The sequence below is a fragment of the Globicephala melas genome, chromosome 15 (genome assembly GCF_963455315.2).
Source record: "Globicephala melas chromosome 15, mGloMel1.2, whole genome shotgun sequence".
In the NCBI taxonomy this organism is placed as follows: Eukaryota; Metazoa; Chordata; class Mammalia; order Artiodactyla; family Delphinidae; genus Globicephala; species Globicephala melas.
Window position 1 is genome coordinate 22,843,923 of NC_083328.1, and position 18,169 is coordinate 22,862,091.

At 43.0% G+C, this 18,169-nt stretch overlaps 1 protein-coding gene across 7 annotated transcripts in view; it reads right to left on the bottom strand.

Moving 5' to 3' along the window:
• Positions 1–18,169, bottom strand: part of IQCK (IQ motif containing K) — a 144,870-nt gene that overhangs the window by 95,944 nt on the left and 30,757 nt on the right. For 5 of the 7 annotated variants that reach the window (XM_060285778.2, XM_030847159.2, XM_030847162.3 and 2 more), the window contains 2 exons: positions 9,965–10,017; positions 9,750–9,827 (listed from right to left, as the gene is read on the bottom strand). In XM_060285778.2, the coding sequence (XP_060141761.1) occupies positions 9,750–9,827; positions 9,965–10,017 (131 nt within the window). The remainder of the gene's footprint in view (positions 1–9,749; positions 9,828–9,964; positions 10,018–18,169) is intronic. The other 2 variants (XM_030847163.3, XM_030847158.3) reach the window with 1 other exon arrangement.

The window sequence follows — 18,169 nt, forward strand, 5'->3', positions numbered from 1 at the left end:
CAAACAAATTGGATGAATACTTTTTGGTCAAAATGAAAAGCTAAATGTTTCCTGTCCTGAATATGATAGCAAATAATTTCACTGTTTCTGATTGGCTGGTTAAGTCAGGACTATACACAACAAAAGAGGACAGTGCTGGATTCATAAACAGGAGTAAGGCCAACAGGAGATATGAGTAATCCACTGCTGCGGAAAGGTGGGGAAGAAGACCCCCTCCTTAAGCTCTGATTAGAACACGTGCAGATTATATTATTGCTCTAAACTATCACTCCTTTACCTATAAGAGAATCATGCGTCCCTGCTCTTTGTTATTCGCATGTGGTTTCTGCCTGTGGGTGGTGTCAACTTCCCCCGTAGTACCGATATTGAGCTTGGCCATGGGCCTTGTATTGAGCAATGAAGTGTGAGCAGAAGTACTGTTTGCATGGGTTGGCTATTGCTCGTCTCTCTCTGCTGTGAGACTGAGGAATGGTGATGCTCCTCCCTCCTGGGTCCCAGAATGAGAAGAGACATGGAGCAGAGCCAGAGGTGACACACAGCCAACATTAAACAGGGTGAAGTATAAATCTTTGTTGTTATAAGGCATTGAGATTTAAGAGTTGTTTGTTACTGCAGCAAAACCTAGGGAAAGCTGACTAACACAGGATACTGGAGGGCAGTGGGTAAGTATCATGCAGGAAAACATCAGGGTTCTTTCATTGGCAGGTATCATCCACCTAACTCAAACTGGTGTAAGCAAAAAAAGAAAAAATGTATTTATTGAAAAAGAAAAAAAGGTATTTATTGGTTCACTTAACTAATAGGGGTAGAACTGGCTAACATGCCTAACATGGTGAGATAGAGAGATTCAAAACAATGCCATAGGGACTCAGGCTCTGGCCACCTCTCAGTTCTGCTGTTATCCCAGGCACAATCTCTTTAGAGGATTGCCCTCAGCAGCTCAAGGCTTATAACCTCAAAATTCTAAGCCTAGAGGAAAAGACAGAAAAGTTTTCCTGGTTACTTCTTGAAAAATCTTGGGGTTATCCTGGATTTAACCAATTTGGGAGCAAGCACGGTGGTAGGGGGATTCACTGCTCTGATTGGCCAGGCCTGGGTCACATACTCAGCCCAGAGCCAGAGGTGGAATCAGCTCACTTTCTGCTTGAACGGGAAATGGGAGAGGGGTGATCCTTCCAAAAACATAGGGTGTACTGTAACCAGAGGAAGGGGGAAATCAGTGCAGGGCTGGAAAAAACATAAATGTCTAATACAGAAAGCAAGAAAATGGAATAAAAGGAAATAGAATAAATACCCTTTCATTTTGCAATTGTTTTTAATTTTTAAAGTAACTCTATAGATAATATGAAAGCTACAAAATAATATAGAGGAGAAAATAAAAGCCATGTTCCTGCCATTTGGAGTGAAACATCCTTTTGAAAGACCTTAGAGCTAGAGTTATTTAATTCTATGATGATTCTTGATTTAAAACCTTTCCTTTTCACTGTGTAGTTTATTTAACAAATATGTATATTTTTTATATGATAAATCTTAATTATTTTTATAAACCTAATGGAATTTTTAAGGGTTATCCATGTTTATATAAAATAGCTGCATAAAAATACATTTCTTAAAAAAAGAGTCATGGAAAAGAAATGGGTAGCTGAGAAGGGATGGGCAGAGTGAAGAGTATGTGAAATTATGGGGACCTGTGGGAGAAGGACCCATCATTTATGTGATAAGCAATCGGCAGCTGCCCATGGCAAATGATGGCAACCTACCAGCTGTGATCTGATAATATGATGACATCGAGCATCAAAGACAGCTGGACCTGGTAGAACTTGTTTTACTAAGAACATTAAAATAAACCTAAACTCTTATTTTGGATGACTCCCCAGGCTGGTAGATAAGATTATTTGAGGCAATAAATGCTAGTATGCATAATATACAAAGGAGTGGCATCTGACACAGGAGCTGACTCTAAAATGAGCACATAAGATGAAACTCACATTTAGCCAAAATTTCCCCTTGACACACCTTAAATTACCCATATAAAGACACAGCATCTTTCAACGGTCTCTGGTAGCCAGTTTTTCTCCCAGTCTTAGTACAGATCACTCTAAGTACCCGGTGATAGGCGAGGCAGAAGAGTGAAGTAATTCATTATGCTCTTACCAGCTCGGACCCTGGAGCCAGGCTGCCTGGTTCAAATCCTGCACCTGCTGTTTACTAGCTTGTGACCTTGGGCAAAAAACTTACACCTCTGTGCCTCAGCTCTTTCTCTGAGATACGGCTATGGCCGGCACAGCTATAACCCACAGACTATCCAGTGTTCCCTCACATATCTCAGCCTCCCTTGCGGTTGTTTTGGGGCCAGGCTCTGTGAGAAGAGGTTAAGGTTAAGAACTAAGGTGCCGGACTTCCCTGGTGGCGCAGTGGTTGAGAGTCCGCCTGCCGATGCAGGGGACGCGGGTTCGTGCCCCGGTCCGGGAAGATCCCACATGCCGTGGAGCGGCTGGGCCTGTGAGCCATGGCTGCTGAGCCTGCGAGTCCGGAGCCTGTGCTCCGCAACGGGAGAGGCCACAGCAGTGAGAGGCCCACATACCGCAAAAAAAAAAAAAAAAAAAAGAAAAAAAAAAAGACATGTTCCAAATAGCTATAATTTATAAGAAGGCTGTCCAACCTGTATCAGTCTTTGTATAAGAAATCAGCTGTTATTGAGTATTTTGCTGTTGTTTGTAACTGCAGCCTACTCTAGGCTAGCTTGATTAACACAATGGGGAAATAATAGTTCCTACTTTGTAGGGTTGTTATGGGAGTTAAATTAGGTAATATTTATAAATTGTTCAGAACAGTACCTGAGTAAACACTATATAAATGCTTGGTCGGCAGGTAGGTAGTTAGGTAGGTCATGCAGGTAGACAAAGACAGACAGACAGAAGGAAACAGTTCCCTTATGGGCCGCTCATGTTGTGACTGTCACATAAAACTGAAGACAATTAAGGAAAGGGCTGAGTCATGTGACCCATTTTATGCTTCACCTCCAGTGTACAATTCAGGGGGAATTGCCTGCATTAAAAAAAATTTTATTTCTCTCTCTCTCTTTCTCTTTCTCCTTCCCCCAAGAGCACAACATTGAACTAGCATAAATAAGTCCATATACACAGCAATCCAACTATATACAAAATCTGTCTGTTGGGCTTCCCTGGTGGTGCAGTAGTTAATAATCCGCCTGCCAATGCAGGGGACATGGCTTCAAGCCCTGGTCCAGGAAGATCACACGTGCCGCGGAGCAACGAAGCCTGTGCGCCACAACTACTGAGCCTGCGCTCTAGAGCCATGAGCCACAACTACTGAGCCCGTGTGCTACAACTACTGAAGACCGCGCCCCTAGAGCCTGTGCTCCGCAACAAGAGAAGCCACCGCAATGAAAAGCCCACGCACCGCAACGAAGAGTAGCCCCCGCTCGCCGCAACTAGAGAAAGCCCGCGTGCAGCAATGAAGACCCAAAGCAGCCAAAAATAAATAAATAAAATAAATTTTAAAAAACCCAAAACTTTCTGTTCGTGAAGACAAGGACCATGTTTGTGTCATGGTTCCATGGCACGTAGTAGGCATCCAGTAAATGGCAGCCAGCCAGTTTATGAATATGTCTGTTCCATGATTTTAGAGCACATTTAAGCAAGTAATAAATATTAGCTGAATAGATGAACAAATAAATTAAAAATAACTCCCTTTAATAGCTGAAACACACCCATTTGTATATGTATCAATAGTGGGAAAAAAATGTATTCCCTTAAAACTGGCACCATAATTCCTCTTAGGTAAGGAACTAGCTTTGTTTAGATGAAAGACCATTTCACAGATGGAAAAACTGAGACCCTGAGAGCTTATGTGAGAGACTCACACAGCTGGAAGGAGTAGAGCGTGGTTTAGCATGCAGAGCTGTGATTCCAGAGCCCAGGTTCCTAACCCCTACACTGCACTACCTTCACTTTGACGTCCAGGACATTCTTACACCTCCCTTGACAGCTCCGGGATTTGACTTGTCATCTTCTTCAACCCACCCCCACAAGCCTCTCAGATACTTCATTATTCATACTGATGACACCTCCAACACCATGGCCTCGAGTCCATGTGATCCCATGACCCCCTTCTTCCTTCGTGACAGTCACATCTTAGAACGGGTTGTCCCTGAAAGACTGTCACATCTCATCTTCCCAAAGTCCTGATCTCATCATAGTCTTCTCTGTCCTTTCATCTTTCCCACCCACTCACTTCTATTTATATTGTATTTTGCCCTTATGTGAGACTATGACTTGGGTTATTGGTGTCCATCTAGAACAGGGCTCAGCAAACTACAGCCCATCGGTCAAATCTGGCCCATCACCTACCGTTGCAAGTAGAGTGGTACTGGAACACAGCCACGGCCTTTTGTCACGTGTTGTCTATGGACAACTATGGAGTTGAGTAGTTGCAACAGAGACCGCACGTGTCCTGCCAAGCCTAAAAGATTTACTGCGCTGACCTGACCTAGAAAGCCATTTCCTTGTTCCCCAGGAGCTCGGAGGTTATTGGAGCCATGTTCTTAGGGCAAGCCCACGGCTCTGGTCATATTAATCCTCCTCATTGCCACTGGGGAGAATTGGGTTTGGCACTGGAGTGGGGCGGGGAGGGAGAATGAGGCTGATGTGAGGGGACTGGCTGGTGAGCTGTGCCGGTTCAGAGCCGGGTCTCAACCAGGGTAACACAGACGTCCCCAGCACCGTGAGGCTTCTCACTTGGGCCCACACCTGTCGCTCTCCCCGCCACACCCCAGGGCCCTTTTCCTTCCACGTCATTTGAGCCTCTCAGCATCATGTGAAAACTCAGTCTCCTCCACTGCCTGTCACTCCAGCCATCACCCACGGAGAACAGCCCACAGCCCCCCCAGTTCACCTCCAGTCAACAGATTCCTCCTTGCTCACAGCCTATCCGCTATTCAATCAGCTGGTCATGAGGAGCTTTGAAACATCTTACTGTTTCTTTTCCTTTTAATGTTTTATTATGGAAAATTTCAAAGATATAAAAAAGTAGGCAGAAAAAAAATGAACCCAGTTCACCATCCAGCTTCATTTATACTGTTCTCCATGTCAGTCACTCAATGTAACTTCCCCCAACCTTATCCATTGACATCATATGATTTCATATTTCATTCATAAATATTTCAGCATGTTTCTCTAAAAAGAAGTAACTTTTTATTGTGCATACGAAATCATTATCAAACCTCAAATAAAATAACAATAATGCTTTCTACCATCAATTATTTACTAGGTGTTCAAATTTCCAGTTGCCTCCTAATTTTTCTTTTTAGTTTGTTTCTTTGAATCAGGATCCAAATAAGATCCATTGAAATTTCAAAAACTGTATGGACCTACCATCCCCATTTTAGTGCTTCCGAGTTTGGTTATGTTTCTTACTTCCAGTGTGAACACGTAATGTAGTGTTTCTGTCTCTTTCTGAAAATTGGTTGTTAAATCATTAACACAATTCAGAAAATATAGTAATTTATGAGAAAAATGTAAGACATCATTCTTAGAAAAGTTAACAATGCTTTTCCATGTACTTAAGATCCTGTAGGGGAACAAAATTTGCCGCCCAAAATGTCTCTTTGCCATGTGGATTATCTCAAGCTGAAAACAATCAAGGCCCAAAAGACTCAGGAAGAAACTTCCTCCTAACTGCCTAAAAAGAATTTAGATGGAAGGCCTGTGCCTGGAATAGAGTTATCACTAGAGATATCGGCAAAGAATGTGGGTTGGGTGTGGTGGGGAAACTTAGACATCAGAGTCCACTCTCTGTCCCACTGTCTCCGCAGGGCCCCTCCAATATTTATTTACCAAACATATGCTTTTCCATCTTCATGGCAATTGCCTTCCTCCCCTTTGAAGTCTCAGGTCCCTACCCCTAACATCCTCTGTTGTCTTTAATTGCAGATGGTATTTAAGGTGAGGGTTTCAGACATTTTGGTGAGTTACTCAGTTCTCCTGGGCCTCTCCCATGTATATAGGTTATTAAACTTCTGTTTGATTTTCCCCTGTTAATCTATCTCAGGTCAATTTGATCGTTATACCGTCCAGAAGAACCTAGAAGGGTAGAGGGAAATTTCTCGCTCTCAGACAATCCTCTGGGCCTAGTCTAGACCTTTTACTATATTAGCTTTGCCAGTTTTCAACACTGATTTTACCCAACCACCTGTTTCCTCCACCTCTTTTCCAGGGTTGCTGGAAATAATCTCATAAGCAGGCTGTTTATATGCATCACAAATTCAGGCCATCAGCTGGGCCATCCCTACTCATCATCCCTAGTTGATTCCCTATCGGTTTCACCACAGCAGCTGTTGCAGCCTCCTCCCCTCCCCCACAAGCCTCCAGAGCCTGGGCCTCCTTCTCGGCAGACACCTTCACATCCACACGAACGACCAGAATGACAGTGCCCGCCGTGAACTTTCTCAGCTCTTCTCCCTTCCCCCTCAGATTTCCTCTCACTTTTCCTTCTGGATTCAATCAGAAGTTCTCAACCAGGGGCAATTTTTCTGTCTCCCCACATTTGCCAGTATCTGGAGACATTCTTGATGGTGAGGACCACAGCGGGTGCTACTAGCATGTGGAGTGGGGGAAGGCTGGAGATGCTGTGAAACATCCTATAGGCCAGCCCCTCACAACAAAGAATTACCGGGTGATAGATGTCAGTAGGCTTGGGGAAACGTGGGTTAGAGATGGTCTCTTGGCTCCTGCCCTACCTGCCTCTCTGCTCTCCCTGTTCAAGAGCATTCTCGAGAAGGATATGGCACCTGAGTTCTTGCCTCTTCAAGACCAAATCTGGGCACCAGCCAGCTTGGCCACTGGCCCAACCTGACTGGCTCCAGGCCAGTGGTGGAGTGGGTCATAGATGGTCTTGTGCATCCCCATTTCCCTTTAATGCTTTATTAACATTTGTTTTACAACACTCACTACAGAAACTACAGCTACTTGTAAACACATCTCTCTCATTCCAAGGGTCAGAGCCATATTTTATTCATCTCTGTTTTCTCCACAGCACCAAGCTCTTTGCATTGCATTTGGTAGATATTCAATAAATACTTATTGCATCAAATTAGATTAGTATCATTTACATTTTTATCATGCTCGGGGCACCTCTTTGAAAGGTAATGGAAGCAGAGAACACAAATGCCAGTTAAAGCAAGAGCTTTTGCGTTTCTGTTCTTGTGGAGTCCAACTGAAATGCTTGCTATTGCTACTTTGCAGTATACTTACATGAGCTGCCAGCGGAAGTTAGCAACTATTTTAAATTAAGGTATTTTTACGATAAATGACTAGAGATTTGAGAGAACTCTTACTTAGAGAAACTCTCTTATTTTTAAGACTCTTCTTCATTGTTTTTTTTTTTTAATATTTATTTATTTACTTACTTGTTTGGTTGCATCAGGTCTTAGTTGCGGCAGGTGGGCTCCTTAGTTGTGGTTCCAGAGCTCCTTTATTGTGGCTTATGAACTCTTAGTTGCAGCATGCATGTGAGATCTAGTTCCCAGAACAGGGATCGAACCCAGGCCCCCTGCATTGGGAGTGCAGTCTTAACCACTGCACCACCAGGGAAGTCCCTTCATTGGTTATTGTAAGTGGGAAAATGTTTCATTTTCAACCTGGAGAAATATGCTAATCTTTCACTTATTAATCATTTATAATCTATAAATTATAGGCTTTCCATGTTCTTTTCTTTCTTTTTTTTTTTTTTGGCGATACACGGGCATCTCACTGCTGTGGCCTCTCCCGTTGCGGAGCACAGGCTCCGGACGCGCAGGGCCAGCAGCCACGGCTCACGTGCCCAGCCGCTCCATGGCACGTGGGATCCTCCCGGGGCACGAACCTGCGTCCCCTGCATCAGCAGGCGGACTCCCAACCACTGCGCCACCAGGGAAGCCCGGCTTTCCATTTTCACAGTGGACAAAATTAGGCAGAGGCTTAGAAGCTTAATAAGAAGGAAGATTTTCTAATATCGTTCTCTTTCCAATGTATAGGTAGTCTCAGATTTTTAAAAACTGGTTAATACCTGAATTCTTTTAAACTCTCAAAATTGAGAAAGTCAGCCAAGGGTCTATTCAACTTGGCATTCCCCAGAAGGGCAGATTTAAGCAAAAGATGTAACATTTGAGGGCTAAGGGTCTAATTTCATTTTTTTCTACTCTGTTTAATATGGGATTTTACAAAACTTACTTAATTTCCTAGTGTCTCAGTTTCCTGACATTGTTCTTGCAAAGGGCTGGTGTGAAAATATTTTCAAAGAAATAAGTTAAATATTATTTTCTCTAAATTGAGTTGTCTTTCTTCCACTTATGGCTTAAAATTGTGGATCACTGCTTAAACGTCATCCTCCAGGGACTTCCCTGGTGGTCCAGTGGCTAAGACTCCACACTCCCAATGCAGGGGGCCTGGGTTCGATCCCTGGTCAGGGAACTCAATCCCATATGCCATAACTAAAGATCCTACACATGGCAACAAAAATCCTGCATGCTGCAACTAAAGATCCCAAACATGGCAACAAAGATCCTGCACGCCACAACTAAAGATCTGGCACACAGCAACAAAGATCCTACGTGCCACAACTAAGAACCGGCGCAGCCAAATAAATAAATACTAAAAAAAAAAAAAAAGTCATCCTCCAAGTGAGGTCTTTCCTGACCGCCCTATATAAAATTAAGTCCCGTCAATACTCTATATTCTCCCCTCTCTGCTTTATTCTTCTCTATAGCACTTACTTGCTTATTGTCTGCCATCCCCCACCAGAATATAAGCTCCACTAAGTCAGGAGTTTTGGCTACTTTGTTCACTGCTTTATCTCCAGCACCTAGAATGATGTTTGGCACACAGTAGTACTCAATAAACATTTACTGTACGAATGAACAAATTATGCAAATCTAGAAATGTCATAGGCTATAAAGCTATCAAAGGCATGAATTAGATGTAATTGAATCAACATGGCTAGATCTCAAAAGCATGTATTTCAGTCAAATAAAAGCAAGTTGCAGGATAATGCATAAATTTCCTCATCTGCAAAATAGGGCTGGTAATAGCATTGTTATGAGGATCAAGTTAGTTCATGAGCGTTAAATGCTGAGACCCGTGATACAAGCACTCAATAAATGTTAGTGGTCATTATTATTACTATATCACTGATGATAAACAGGTCACATAAAGTAATATTACTAATTTTGTATGATATAATCTAATTTTATATAATTAAGTAACTAATTTTAAGACAACGGAAGGATGCAGTATAGACCAAGCTGATTAATTCTGTGAGGAGAGAAAACTCAGATTAGAATGACGGTCAAAGAGAGTATTAACCTCATCTGTCATGTTCTAATATTTTAAATGTAAATGATGCATATAACTACAAAGTAATATTTAGAAAAGTTTAGTCGTATTTCCTGAGACATAATGACCTTTAGGGCTAGGAGGAGAGGAAGAGAGAATGGAGAGATGAATTACTTAGGATAAGAAAATTTTTTAAGTTTTCTATTTTATTTCTGAAGTGCTTCTTGAATAATCACTGCATGGATAGGATGCCCTTAGCCTAGAATAAAAATAACCAGAGAAAAGAGCCACATACACAACTGATGCAGGGTCCTGGATGGATTACATGAGTTAGTTCTCATAGATTGGAGGAAAACTATCATTAACACAATCTTCAAGTTAGGAATAAATTATTCAAAGCCTTGTGTCATTACTTACTGCAGTTTCAGCCACTCTTCCACAAATGGAATGGAGAAGAATTCTGTGAATGTCTCCCCTATCCTCTTTGGATTTTGACTGGTCACGATGCCATATGTTTTGATCAACAAGAAAACAATAAGCAAGAATTCAAGTCAGTTGTTGCTATTCTGCTGGCAAATCAACACTATTGAACCCTTAGGGTCATGGAATATTCAAAGACGTGAAAAACTTACTTGTATAACCATTCGGTCAGAAAATCACAGGCAATGAATTTGGTTCTTTTCCTCTAAAGAGAGAAGAGAGAATTAAATTATATTCTTTGCCCCCATGTTTAAGTTGGACAAAGGAGGAGGGGTTAATCGATTGCTTGTGTTAGATGAAATATGCATAAGTCCTTGGTGAGGTTTATAAGCACACCAACAAACAATAACTCAGGCAATGTAAAGAATTCTGACAACATTTCGCTAGTCATCTTGGGTAAGCATATATTCTGACTATATTAACAGGGACTAATAAAAGACAATGCACATAGTAGGAGGCTTATTACATGCATTTTGGATTTATCTCAGAAGGATTTCTTTAAATCTAGACCTTGATTCAGAGTAAGTATATTTATTCCTTTCCCCCAGTCCACTCAGATCCTCAGAATAGCAGTACTTCGGGTCTGGGTGCCGTTGGCCAGTGCATTGACTCTGCCAGCTGCCCACCCATCAGTCCCTCTCCACTTCATCCTTATTACCAGAAACCTGATGACAATCAGTCCAGGGGAAAAACATTTCCCAGCCTCCCATGTAGCAAGGGACAACCATATGACATAATTCTGCTGTTTGAGATAGAAATGGACACGTCCCATGGATTTCTGAGAAAGTGCTACTTTCTTGATTTCTGCTGCCCTTTTCTTTGAAGTTTCCTTCTACTTCTTTCAGTCTAGAACACAGATGTGGGGCTGGAAGTGGAGCAGCACCTACCAGCCAAGAGGCCAAAAGCAGGGGGTTAGAAGGAACCTGGGCCTTTAATGACTTCTTTAAGCCACTGTACCAGTTTGTGGCTGACCTATTCTGGATATCCTGATACGTAAGGAAAAATAAACTCCATCTGGATTATTGGCACTGTTCTTGAGTTTTCATAACATGAAGCTGAATGCAGTTCCTAGGTGATACACAGCTAGTAAGCCACAGGGAAAGAACGTCCTAGAGTAATGGGGGACGAGGCTCGCAGAACAGCAAAGGAGAGGAGCACTGGGTATCCTGCTTCCTAGTCCCATTTAAAGTGTCTTGTAACCCAAACAGAACCAGTTAACTCCTTTTAGAAGATTGTTATGGGACTTCCCTGGTGACGCAGTGGTTAAGAATCACCTGCCAATGCGGGGGACACGGGTTCGAGCCCTGGTCCGGGAAGATCCCACATGCCGTGGAGCAACTAAGCCCATGTGCCACGACTACTGAGCCTGCGCTCTAGAGCCGGCAAGCCACAACTACTGAATCTGTGTGCCACAACTACTGAAGCCCACACGCCTAGAGCCCGTGCTCCACAACAAGAGAAGTCACCGCGATGAGAAGCCCGTGCACGGCAGCGAAGAGTAGCCCCTGCTTTCCGCAACTAGAGAAAGCCCGTGCACAGCAACGAAGACCCAAGGCAGCTAAATAAATAAATAAATATTGTTCAAATAGCAGGGGCTAAGAACCAGTCGTTGGTTAGTTACCATGTGAAGAGATCCTTCCCAGGAATGAAGGCAAGACAGACTCTGCTGGAAATTCTCCTTGCCCCTCCAGGTGTACCCTTTTCCACCGCACTCTGTGCCTTAGCAGGTTGATTTTATGGTTCATATCAACCAGGCTCGTTTACTCTGTTGTTGGGTCCAGCCACTGGGAGGTACCAGCAGGAGATCCGAGAGAGGGAAGAGAGAAAGGCAGGGTATAATGGGTTGAGCTGTGTCTCCTCCCGGCCCCTTTGCCCCAAATTCAGATTCTCCCACACTTCAGAAAGTGACCTTATTTGGAAATTGGATCATAATTAGTTAAGCCCAGCCACTCCTGAAGTACACAACAACTCCAACGAGAGTGAACAAATTTGGGGTTCTATTAGTAAGGAAGAAGAGTAGACCACCAATGGCAGATTCCTAACGACACAGTGCTAGACCCTGGATCCAGCTATGCCTGAAGCCAAATCCCCTGAACCTTTCATGAGCCAATATATTTCCTTTTTTTACTCAGCCAGTTTGTGCTGTTTATTGCTTCCAACAGTAAGAGTTTTAGTTACTATTCCTTTCTTCTCCCATTGGCTAACTCCATTTGCCTTTCAAGATGCCTCTTGGGGGCTTCCCTGGTGGCCCAGTGGTTAAAAATCTGCCTGCCAATGCAGGGTACACAGGTTCGAGCCCTGGCCCAGGAAGATCCCACATGCCACGGAGCAACTAAGCCCGTGCACTACAACTACTGAGCCTGCGCTCTAGAGACTGTGCACCACAACTACTGAAGCCCGTATGCCTAGGACCTGTGCTCCACAACAAGAGAAGCCACCGCAGTGAGAAGCCCGCCCTCTGCAACTAGAGAAAGCCCACTCGCAGCAACCAAGACACAACACAGCCAAAAATAAAATAAATAAATTTATTTAAAAAAAAAAGATGCCTCTTGGAAGCCTTTCTGAGCATTCTTACCCTCTTCGGTTTAGAGTAAGCACCTCCCACCACCGCCAGTTCTGTGTGTCCCTCTGTCACAGCACCTCAGGTGTAACTGTAACCTAACTGCCAGCCCACATGCCCATTTCCTCTATCAAACTATAAATTCTCTGAGGACAGGGGATGTGTCTTCTTTTTCTTTATGTTCCCAGTGCTTGAGTGCCTGGCAAAGAGTAGGTGATCAATGAGTGGTGAGTAAGTGAATGACTGACCTCACCATTCAACTCTCAAGCAAAAAAGCAAGAAGGAACTCATGCACAAGAATTCTGACATTTATAAGTAGGCATTGCTAATAAATTCTGGACAATTTCTCTTCACTTTCTTCTCCTAATGTTTTATTTATTAGGGGAAATATTTTCTTCTTCTTTTTTTCTTTTTCCCCCTTTACTTTGAAATAGCCAAATCAGCTTTATAAGCGTAAATAAGGTTAAAAAGATTGTTGTAAAATTGATTCTCACCAAAAAGGAAAGTGCCACTTAAGATTTTTCACTGAAAGCTTTATTATAGCTGTTAGTACATAAAATACGGGTGCCTGATTTGCTGGAGATGCAGTCTTTTACCTCACTGCTGATAGCCTTTTATTAAAAAAGTGAAACACTGCTGGCCATGGTAATAAAATTAAATGTACTAGACCATGTAATGGGGTCTTCTAAGTCTGCATTGCAAGAGTAAGATTCCCCTTGAAAAGCTACCTTTAACCAAAATAAGAAAATACTTGTACAACAATGCAAATATGTATCTAGCATGAAGCGCCAGCTAATAATTGAAACAATCCTGCAGCTGTAGGAGAGCAGTGTCTCTCTCTCTCTCTCTCTCCTTACAAAAGATGCATTGTTCCCTTAGCGTTCACTGCACCGTTTGGTGGTAAAGATTCCTTCTACGAAGGGAATGCAGCTTGACTTACTCTATTAAATTGACTTTTAAAATAGCCAAATGGTCTGATGTATGAAGGTCATGTAGACAGATTTAATCATTTTGATGCAAAGAAATAAAATTGAAGAAATTGTGTTTTCCTTCTGTCCTGGGCAAGTGTGGACGTGCTGTGCATACTCAGACACACAGAACAGTGGCGATATTGTTCAGCTGTTGTTTAGTTTAAAAATTATCTGCTGGGAGCTGAAAGAGAGAAGGGAAAGCAAATGAAAAGTTGTGGTGAGTGAGGAGATAAGAGAGGAAGTAATAGAGAGAAAATTAAAGAGTGAGATTAAGAAAGTGTGGGCACTGGGGTTTATGTAATGTGGCCAAATACACGGAGTTCATGATTGTTAACGGGTAAAAATGTCCAAGTTTGGGTAAGCAGGGTGATCAGTTAAGGCAACCTTATACGAGGTTAAAAAACAATTTTTAAAAAATCCAGAATTAAAAGGAAAAAGACTAAGCGTCAAGGGATAAGGCATCATCATGTCATCATGAATCTGCAACTCTGTTGTGCATCCAAGAAAACAAGCTGGGTGGACAGCAGGATGAGTTGATAGACTGGTGGACAGATAATGATGAAGCAAATAAAGCGAAACAGTAACCATGAAACCTAGGTGGGTGTTTACTCTGAAATTCTTCCAGCTCTTCTACATGTTGGAAAAAAGTTTATAATAAAACTGAGGGCAGGAGAACAAATCATAAAAGACTCAAACCCCAAAGAGAGAAAGGGCAGAAATCAGACAGTATTTTGTACCAATTTTTATGTTGAATACATGTATAGGAGGCAGACTGGAGGACTGAAGATGGGAAAGAGGAACAACTCACATTAGAAAGCCACTGACGCTCTTCCAGTAACTAATGTAATTTCACCCCACCAAGGTCAAAAGCACAGGCTGTGAGCTTAGTGAAGCATGGCTGGCTAGAGCACGGTGTTGGTTGAGGCTCTCTGGGTCTGCAAGGGAGAGAAAGCTGCTCGGGTTACCTTGGTTACTGGGCTTTTTTCAAAAGTGCGTTTAGGCTAGACTTTGCTGTAACAAACACCCCCCAAATCTGAGAAGCTTGTGTCATCGATGGTTTCTCCCTCGTATTACACGAACATTTCCACCAGCGTGGCTCTCTGCTCCATGCGATCTTTGCTCTGGGCCTCAGGCTGACAGGGCAGCCTCTCTCTGAAATGTTGCTGGTTGTCATGGCAAATGACACGGATATGGTGAAGTATTCTTTGACTCTTAAAGCACATTTTAAATGACACGCCCATTCATTCCACTGACCAAAGCAGTGATGTGGTCAAGCTTCCCTTAGGGAGAGGCCACAAATATTTTTGAACAATAATATAACCTAGCACAGGGGTTACTGTAAAGGTAGAAGGAATGTGAGAATTCCTCTTACCAGGGGCAGAGCCAGGTCTCAGGAAGAAGCGGACCAGTGTCCACAGCTGTCCAGGCACGGGACAGGTGAGCCAGAGTCGTCCACCAGTAGCTTGGTGGCCCAGCAACAGCTCTGCTCCTAGCTGCACACGGAACTCAGCTTTTTGGCCGTGGCTTCTTTCTCAACTTGCTGCTGCTTTCTCTGCTGCTCTCTCCCAACTGGTTCTTTCTCCTGCTCTCTCTGCTTTGAGGTCTGCCGACTCACGGCTTTTCAAGCTTTCTCCTGTCTCTGGTGTTTCTCCCCTTCTACCCACACTATGATCTGCCCTTTCTCTCTGTTGTCTGACATCCTCACGCCCCAGACAGGAGAATCTGATTGGGCTGGTTAGACACTACCCAGGATGGACCATCCCTGTTGGGCAGAGCAATGCCAGACCATTTCCCAGCCACTTGCCATCCCCGAGAGGCTGCCCACAGGGCCTGAAACTTATTCCTGGCTCAGTCACTTGTGGCCAGAGTGATGGGGACATGGACAAAGCAGGAACAAGGGCCTGCAGTTATGGCTGTGGGCATGGCACCCACTTAGAATGTCATGGCCTCCTTTCCCACATAGATGTTCCCCATAAGAAACTTCCAGATACCCGAGACCACGCACCTCCCACCCAAACATGACAAAAGTGAACAATAACTGTAATCCTAGGAATGAGCACACACAAGGACGATAACCAGATGCCAAAATGCTTGTCACAGAAAACTTCAAACGGGCTCATTTTTTTCACCACTGCATTAGAATTTCATTAGTGAAAAATAATACTTCTCAAAAGAAGTCAAAAATATGGACTTGTAACACAAAATGTTGACCAAGACTTCCGGCATGAGCCACGTGGCCATTTCTAAAAGTGTTTTTGGTTTAAAAAAGTAACATTAAAGTAATTCTACCACACCTTTCCTGCAAGAATCTATTTTTTCCACTCCTTAGAAATTTTTTTCAAACAAAAGCTGATGGTACTTCTCATTTCCCTTATTAGTCAAGGACAGGAAATGGAGTTTCTTCCCTCACTGACCAGAGCCCTTGCACTTTTAAAAAGATATTCAGGTATTTTATTTTTTTTAAATACTAGAATAAATGACTATTACATGGGCAAGGAATATAAAAAGAAAAAAAGGTTTTGTTTTACTGAATTATTCATAGTAGAAAATTTTAATGCCATGAGATCATCAAAGGACTTATCAGGAGTTAGAAATAGTTTCCTGATACCAACTGTTGTTTACAAAACTCTTCACTGTAATGGAATTTGATGAGCAACCAAAGGCGAAAGGGAAAATTTTACATTGCATGGGATAGGATGGGGAAAGAGGTGGAAAGTCTTATCACCCCTATCCAGACTCTGCATTTAATCTGTATGTAAAGCTGAGATAAGGTTTATTTTCAGCCATCATTTTATTCATGTATAAAACTCCTGATTTCTTTCCAAATTAAGCAAGGTGCACTGTTCCAGTTTGGCCTTGTTCAGTAAACATTTACTGAGGACCTGCTATGTGCCAGGCCCCAGGCTAAATGCTAGAGATGACGAAATGAGTAGGGCATGGCCCACTGCGGTTATTAATTCAATGCCCAGCAACCACCCCCAAGCTGGGTAGTAGCTGTGATGAGTACAGAGGATAAACCCCATCTCTAGCTCCGGGTGTGAACCCTGATAAGGCAGTCGAGATGATCCCACCTCACCTGCCACCTACACGGAAACCAATCTGGTCCACATTCATCCTGACCAAAGGGATTCACTGACTCAGGATGGACACGTAATTAATTTCAGAGTGATAAGATGTGGGAGGAGACGTGCTGGGGCTTCTGGGAAACCATTTCATTTGCTTTTCTGAAAGAGCTTGAGCATTCTCTCCTTCTGGCTGAGGCAAAACCTAGCACAGTGGCCACTGCTGTGTTACTGTTTTGAGGGAAGCCAGCTTAAGGATAAAGCTGACTCTATAAGAGGCCAAGCAGAGAGACAGAAAAAAACCAGGTTTTCAATTATATCACTGAGCACCTGAATCAAACCAATCCCGAAGCCTTCCTTCTTTATCTCAGAAACTTCTAGTTTCTAGCTCCCTGAGCCAGTAAATCCCCTTTATTATTTCAGCCACTTTCCTGCTAGTTGAAACATAATGAACTGTAGCCAAGATAGCTGCCCAGTATCCCTTCTGCCTTCTTCTGGTAACAGTGCCCTGAGTTCCTATTGGGGTCCACCCTTCCCAACTCTAAAGCTGTGTGCCTTGGGTAAGACTCCTTCCATTTGCCTAACAGCCCACTAAATGCCCCTAGTTCCAAGGATTGATTCCAGAGTAGGTCATTGACCTGAGCCGTTGGATTAGAGAGGAACTCTGGGAGAGACTTTCTCTTCCTCTGCTACCCTTGAGCCTTATGAAATGGGGGATGGTGCCACAGGGGAGGGACCGTTTGAGGGTGGAGCCAAGCCAGAGCAAACAGAATCGAGAGACAGAGGGGGAACGAAGTCATGAAGACATCACTGGGCCCCCAGATCAAGCTGTAAAGGAAGATCTCCCCATGGGCCTCTTGTCTTCATAATAAACAAACAAAAAATCCTCTGCTACTTAAGTCAGTTAGAATGGGGTTTTCTGTCACTTGCAGGACCTGCCTCAAGGAGTTAACACCAGCAAATATGGGGATGTTAGCTCTGCATACTTAACACATCCAGCTGAAACAAACTCTTGAGTTCAGACTACTTTTTACTGCTAACAATAAACCTCACATCAAAAACTGCTTACAGTAAAAATCATTAACTTTATACTCTGAGTGCCCAAAATATATTCAGAGATGCATTGGAAAGAATTTCCCAGTGAAGTTTATCACAGCCACTAAGCCAGCTATGCTTAATATAGCAGTCCAATTAAGTTCTAATTAAGTTCTGATCTCTTGTGTTTCAATTAAGCTAATCTAAAGGCATGGCTGAATGTCAGGGGATCGGTTAAGAACATCAAGCCAACTGTAATGTCTAGTCTTTATAATGATATTTACGTGTCTCAAACTTAATTTACTCCAGTGGAATACAACCCAGTACATGAGAGAACAGGAATGGTATTATAACCTTTTAATCAACCATCCGTCTAAAGAGACTGCTGAATGTCTATCTTAACAATTGCACAGTTGATTTCCTGCCTTAAAACCTTTTCCCCCTTCCAACTCACATAGACTCTGGCAGCCCAGGGGCACCAGGGAAGGCAGCTATCACTATAAATGGAAGATCAGGAAGGTCAAGGTCAACAGAGACTCTGTAAGTCTGCAAGTCTGTAAGTCTGTAACTCTGCAAGTCTTCGTGAAAACTCAGCTCCCACGAAAACTCCTATGTCAGTATTGAAATACTTGCAAAACTAGCTTCACAGTCATGTCTCCAAGAGACCAAAGGGTCTGGAACATTCCCTTCAAGGTATGCCCTCTGCTTAGAGAAGATGGAGAAGACGTG